Source organism: Scylla paramamosain, chromosome 25, assembly GCF_035594125.1.
Source record: "Scylla paramamosain isolate STU-SP2022 chromosome 25, ASM3559412v1, whole genome shotgun sequence".
Lineage (NCBI taxonomy): Eukaryota > Metazoa > Arthropoda > Malacostraca > Decapoda > Portunidae > Scylla > Scylla paramamosain.
The window spans coordinates 1,665,265-1,672,500 of NC_087175.1; the positions used below are offsets into that span (position 1 = coordinate 1,665,265).

The 7,236-nt window shown below is 42.8% G+C and overlaps 1 protein-coding gene across 14 annotated transcripts in view; it reads left to right on the plus strand.

The window, feature by feature from the left end:
• The first annotated feature begins 3,670 nt into the window (after positions 1 to 3,670).
• Positions 3,671 to 7,236, plus strand: part of LOC135113072 (mitogen-activated protein kinase kinase kinase 11-like) — a 75,005-nt gene continuing 71,439 nt past the window's right edge. For 13 of the 14 annotated variants that reach the window (XM_064028044.1, XM_064028046.1, XM_064028052.1 and 10 more), the window contains exon 1: positions 3,671 to 4,423. In XM_064028044.1, coding sequence (XP_063884114.1) covers positions 4,310 to 4,423 — 114 coding nt within the window. In that variant the 5' untranslated portion in view covers positions 3,671 to 4,309. The remainder of the gene's footprint in view (positions 4,424 to 7,236) is intronic. The other variant, XM_064028045.1, reaches the window with a different exon arrangement.

The following is a 7,236-nucleotide window of genomic DNA, read 5'->3' on the forward strand; positions in this document are numbered from 1 at the left end:
ATTTCTTGGTGTTTTCTTAATGGGGGGTGACCGAGGGGTATTTTTGCATGAATATTTTTGGAACGGAAAAATTTTTTTTTTTCGGTCGACATGCCAGGATGCCATGCTCTACCAGGTGACGAAGCCTGTGTTTGTCATAGCCTGAAGCTAGCGTCAACACATGCAGGATGACTGAGAGCTTCTACACACATAAAATTTGCATTAGGGATCATTTTTCCCCTGTAAATCTCGTCATGTCATTCCTCTCTCCACTTGGGCCAGCTGACCGTCTGTAGGCCTAGGCACATGTGGGAGGCTCTCAGTCCTCACACAGGTGGTGATGGGGAGGGCGTTGAGAGTTCTCTTCTCTGCACTACAGCTAATAACGTCTTTACAAGTGACACGAGAGCAAGGTGATCAAGGAGAGGCTCAGCAATGTCAGGGAAGCTTACGGAGCAGCCAAGACTCGGAGAACACCCCAGAAGGCACCATGAAAGGTTCCTCACAAAAATGTAAAAAGAAAACAGAAAAGAAAGTGGAAAATATTAGAGATGAAAAACTTATACATTATTTTTTTTCAGACAAAAATAGAAAATAAAGAAATCTAAAAAAATAGAAAATGTAGATATATTAAGATTTCTATGGATTTTTTTTTTTTTATCAAAGCAATTAACTAGAAAATAAAGCATGAAAAAAAAATAATAAAACGGTATACTTTAAATCTCCCCTACACAATCAGCCAAATGTCATGAAACTCACTATCACACACACTCACACCAACGGAAAGCTTACTGATATTTCTAAGCTATGGGGCGGCAAGAAGGTACCCCACCCCAACAGTGGACCCCTTAAATATGCCTCATTATTAGCCTACTAAATATTTCTGGTGCTACATACTCTGTCAACTCATTCAAATATTCACTGCATGATGTTCTTAAATACTTGAGTTTGTATTATTTCAGTGCAATGCCATAAACACAAACCCAATCCAGTATAATCCAACACAATGACAACAGAGGAAGTACAAGGTGATACAGACCAGACACACACACACACACACACAGGTACTCACTAAATAAATATAATAAGGGCGTATGTAAATGATAAACAGTGGAAATCGGATACAAACAGAAACATATCATTTTACACTAACCCAACGCTGTTCCACGTACTAAACCTGTCACAGGGAACGTACACACACATACACACATACAGTACCTGACACGTAAACCTACAAGTGACAGATAAAACCCAATAAATGAAACCGTACCATAACTATTAAACCTTACTCAAATACACCAAAAAAACAACACGCAAGGAAGGTACAAGAGAGAACAGAGGCACGGCAGAGGCAGACAAGTACTCACCACGTACATAAACAGGGAAAATAAATACAAGGATAGAAACTGCACCATCCATTATACGTGAACCAAGCCCAACCTGAGTATACCCCTGCCACAAACCACAGGGAAGGAACAAAGCCACAGAGACAAGGCAGAATCAGACAAGTACTCACCACGTAAATAAAGAAGGGCGCACACACGAGGTACAGCCAGAGATAGAGGTGGAAAGTATTACAGAACACATCTTGGTGGGGGTCATAAAACCATCCGCCAGTCAAAGATGCCCAGATCCCCTGCCGCAGCACCTCCACACTCTGCGACCCCATGCCTCCCTGCCTTGCCTGGGGGGACGCTACACGAGGCTCCAGGGGCGGTTATCACATCATTATTGTTACCCGCGCTCAGCCATGGTAAACTCTTCCTCCATGGATCACCTTCTGCCAGTACTGGAACCCGACTCGCAAACATACACAAAGGACTCTAACGGGTTATTTTAAAGCTTTTTGGTTCGTTTTAAGGGTTTTATGTTTATTTGGGTTGGTTTGTTAAGATTTTCTGGGATTTGGTGCGGTTTAAATGGGTTATTTTCTGTTTGTTTTATAGTTTTTCGAGTGTTTGAATGGCTGGTTTGGAAGGAGAGATTTCCCAGCGTCCGGTTCCATTGACGAGGCCGTGAATGGATGGATTATTATGTATTATTTATTTTATATTATCTGTTTCATACTGATATATGAGTTTCATGATATATTGGAATATTTATTGTATACTTATGAGATTGTATATATATATATATATATATATATATATATATATATATATATATATATATATATATATATATATATATATATATATATATATATATATATATATATATATATATATATATATATATATATATATATATATATATGTATATATATATATATATATATATATAATATCTTTTTTCTCGCTTCTTGTTCTTTTCTACTTTTTTTTCTTCTCTGTGCCAGTTCTCCTTCTATCATTCATGGTTTATTGGAAATATTCAGGGAACGTTGGAATTCACTAACGGTCCCAACTTGAGAAGTTTATATGAAAAGAAGAAGAAGAAAGAAGAAGAAGAAGAAGAAGAAGAAGAAGAAGAGAGATACTAACGGTGCTATCTCAGTCCGTTAAATACTCATAAATACCTGACATAATCTTTCTCTCTCTTTTTCTTTTCTCCGTTTTGACACCTGGCTGCGGGGGTGATACCTGCCATTCCCTGCCCCCATTAAGCGATTCACTAACGTTTTTTTTACTTCAACATCTTGGAACATTTTCTTCGTAACACCAGCCAGTGACAGATGACGGCGCTGCCTGTGGGTGATGCCTGTGGTGGTACAGTATACCACTACCACACCTTCTTACAGCACATTCCATATCCTGCGTCTCTCACTACTTTCCTCTCTCTCTCTCTCTCTCTCTCTCTCTCTCTCTCTCTCTCTCTCTCTCTCTCTCTCTCTCTCTCTCTCTCTCCATACACACATACATACAAGCTTCTCACTTCTACCAGCGAGAGGAGAAGGGCGAAAGATAATATATAGAGCTCCTGAGAAAGAGAATTTGATAGACCTACCGCTGTCAATGTATTAGCTTAGACATACGTTCTTCAGTGCTTCTCACCTCTCGCCTCTGCCAGGGAAAAGAGAAGGGCGAAGGAAAATTATGAAGACCTACCGCTGGCAATGAAATTATATAGAGAATGTATCTTTATCTTTCCCTTATAGGTGTTTGAAAAGAATGGGCTTTGTTAATACTTGCGTCTTCTTTTCCCTAATAGTTTATCCTTTCACCCACACCATATTTGTCACATTTCTCCATTTCTGTGATTTGTGAACCGTTAATAAATGCTACAGGTGTTATTTAGTATGAGTTTGAAAAGTATAATTCCCCTCGGTTTTTTTAATATTTGCACCTTTTCCCCACGAATTCAAATTCTTTTCTTTCTCTCTCTATTTCCCATATTTGTCTAGTTATATCCCTTACGAAACCTTAATAAATTACACTGTTATTTTTTTATATGCATTTCAAAGATAATTCCCTTGGCCTTCATGAAATAAATATTTACATCCTCTTCTTCCCACAAATTCAAACCTTTTATTCCCTCCCAAATCCCCACATTCCGTCATTTCTATCCCTTCATGAACGTCATAATGAATGCAAAGGTGTTTGATCTTCCCACCTCAACACTGATAGGGCGAGATAAGCACTCTATCAGAAGAAAAATACGGAAAATAAGGCGGGCGACCTCAAACAACTGGGTGGGGTTGGTACTCCTGACAAGGCAGCGAAGGTCATTGGATAAAGAAAATGGCGGGCAGTGTATGTCTAGAGCCCGCGGGGGGATGACGTGACGCCGGCCTTCCTCACTAATTTATCGATTCCACATCTATGACGCCCTGTACCAGATATTTGTGGCTCGCGAGGCTCATGTGCAGTGTTCCCTTAGTGAAATAAGAGCCACAGTGAGGGAGGAGCCGCACTGTGAAATGAGTGTGTTAGGAGAGTGAGGGAGAGGTGAGGGTGTTGTGTGTGTGTGTGTGTGCGTGTGTGTGTGTGTTTGAAGGTTGTGAGAGGTGAGAGGTGAGGGTGTGTATAGTCTTTTTAAACCCCCTCATCACCTGAACCTTCACCCAAACCTAACCTAACCTCATTGCAAGAGAAGGAGCGAACCAGAAAAGAGAGAAGTGAAAAGAAAGAACGAAAAAAAAACAAAAAAAAAACAAACAAGAGGTCAAGTTTACACACAGGGTCACACTCCCCAACCACCACCACCACTACCCCTGCGATGCCCCCGTCAGCGCTGCCCGTGGGACCCCAGTAACCACACCCCATGACCCGCGGGGAGTTGGGTGGCGGTAGCAGTGTCGGGGACTGATGGGTTGGGGGCGGAGTACCCGGGGGGCGGCAGGGGGAGCTCGTCACAAGGCCTCGTCCCCTAGGTAGGGTCACACACCCCCATGGAGAACAAGAAGAAGAGAGGCGGCGCTGTGGAGAATGGAGACACCTTTCCTTGCCCCAAAGCCCCGCCCCAGCATCCCCCGCCCCCCGCCCCGCCGCCCCAGAGCCCCCAGGTAAGCTGAAGTACTGCTGTGTTAATGTTTTGATGTGTGTGTGTGTGTGTGTGTGTGTGTGTGTGTGTGTGTGTGTGTGTTTCGTGGTTCAAATTTTCAGTTATTCGTTTTTCTTTTTTTTAGGGAACAGAAAATGATCTTGTTTATTTATTTATTTATTTTTTTTTTGTTTAGGCTTTTTGTTTATTGTTTTGTTTCTGTGTATAGTTTGCTTACTCCAGTTTTAAGCTTTTATTTATTTATTTATTTTTTTTATAATTCGTTTTTCAATCAACAAACAAACAAAAAAACTACCTTATTACTTATCTATTTCAGTAAGTCTCTTTTTTATTTCTATTATCATTATTATTGTATTAAAAAAACGATATTCAGTGAAGTTATTGAGTCTTTACTGAATATTTTTTCTATTAATGCACCTCGACTCTTTTTCAAATAGTCGCGTCGTGTTTTTACCGAGTACTTTCGTCACATAAGAGGGACGCTGGTCTGAGGCAACAAAAAAGAACAAAAAGAAAGACCCACTGAGGCACTGGTCCCAAATGAAAGGTCAGAAGGGTCATCCAAAACTGTACGGGGATCGTTAAATGTTTAGTTTGTGTCGTAAGGTCTTAATGGGATGTATTTGTACGTTGCATATTTTGATTTATTCCTGCGGTGGATGTATTGAAATATTATCAGTGTATTTTATCAGTGTATTTTGGGGCATAATGGAAATATCGATGGCTATTTAATTCTGGGCAAAAATTTGATGTTCCTCCAAGTCATGATCTATGCAGGGAAGGGATCAACAGCGAGATTAAAGAGTGAAATTAACTTTAAGCTAACCTGCCCCTCGGACGAAGGCGCTAATTTCAGTAATATTTGTACTTTCATCCGAAGGTTCAGTTAGGTTTAGATCCACTCGCTTCATCAGTACTGCTACGGCACCACCATGCACCGCCACCCGCAGCCACCCACAGCCGCCCACAGCCGCCAGCAACACTCACCAGGCGCGGCACACACCATCCACACAGCTGCCAGCCAATCACTCAGACATTCACGTTTTTGTCAAGCCATTTTTAATCTATTTTTAACCGTCTAGTGTATTTGAGCACTGGCGTCCGACACTTTACATTCCCAAGACCGCCACTCTTCACTGGGCCATGGGGACCTGTAGAGCACAACAGGCCAGTGGGTACCCAGACTCACACCACTGCGAGTCTTAACACAGCCACTCAGAAGGACAAGAACTCGGCACCCCAACACATACAAGGCAAACATGGCCGCAGAAACACAACACGCGTCTCCAGGTGGAACGCGGATGTACGTGGCGGAGTCTCTCTCAGCGGTAACCCTTGTGCCCCATGCTCAAGTAGGTTCACCTGGCCCTGTGGAGAACAAGAAGAGGGTACCACTGTGGGGAATAAATACATTTTTCTCATGTCTTCTTCACGCAGCCCTCCTTCAGGTTGGGCTTCAGATACACACCAGGCACCGTAGAGAGCTTCCACCAGGCTCTGTTCTTCCATCCAGCTACAGTGTTTTACCTTCCACAGTTCTCCTTAGACTGGTGCTCCCTCTGGCCCCCGCAGCACCTCATGCAGGCCACCACACACTTAATCTGGACACCACCTGTGCATCACCCTCACCTCAGGGCTCCTTGCCAGGGCGTCACAGCTGCTGCCTCACACCCATGGGCGCCAGACTCATGTTGCCGCTGCTGCTGCCTCCACTGCTCTGCCACTCGGTCTGTGTCTGGCTGCCAACGCCAAACAACATCCCCTCTAAGTCTCGTCACTGACTGACTCTCACAGCCGCCTGCTTTCTCTCTTCCAAATGTGGGGCCTTGAAGTTTAGTGTGCTCCCAGGCCCTGCTCGCTGCTTGTGTCCAGGGAAGCAAGGGCCAGCAGGCATAACTACGCACAGCCCGTTTGTCTGGTGCCACGACAGCATCACCGTCGACTCCTTCATTGTGTAGAGCATGGTTAAAACAGAGCACCACATTTTACCCAGAAATAAACAGTGGGAATTTAGCCTGGGATTATTTCCATAGTTCCCCCGAGCCGGCTAGTCTGGTGGAGAATTTAGGTGTTACGAGGGAAGGATATTCATTGGGGTTTAATTCTGCAGCGTCAGGGGAGACGAGTGTGCGGGGAGGAGGCTTCGGATAACACACCTTGCATCGCTTATGGAGGTTCTCTTGAGGGAGTTAGAAGGATTTGTGCAGGAATAGATGAGTTATGAAAGGATGACTCTATGTTGAAATGGTGTTTGATAAAGCTGTGATGGTGTTGATGCGCCCACACCCTTCCTTTACCGTGTTTATTCCAGTGCTTTAGTTAACATAATGTACACCACCAAATCTTCTTATTTATATATATGATAGATTTATGCTTGAATTCTTAAGTTAGGGACAATACAAGCTTTAAAAATGATAGTTAAAAAAAAAAATCGCCTTGTGTTAGTTTAAATTAGAATGCATATGTGAATTTAGGTGATAGGTTAATGCTTGAAATGTTTGTGGTGATTGGCCAGGTGTGTGTGTGTGTGTGTGTGTTGAGGTGGTGCTAATGCTGTCACCTGTGCCTCTTAGTTTAGTTTAATTTAGTTTAGTCGATGAAGGTAAACGCTTGAAATGTATGTGATGATGGGCCAGGTGTGTGTGTGTGTGTGTGTGTGTGTGTGTGTGTGTGTGTTAAGACGGTGCTTATGTTCTCACTTGTGCTTTGGTTTAGTTTAATTTAGTAGTTTAGTTGATGAGGGTAAATGCTTGGAATGTTTGTGATGATAGGCCAGGTGTGTGTGTGTGTGTGTGTGTGTTAAGACGGTGCTAA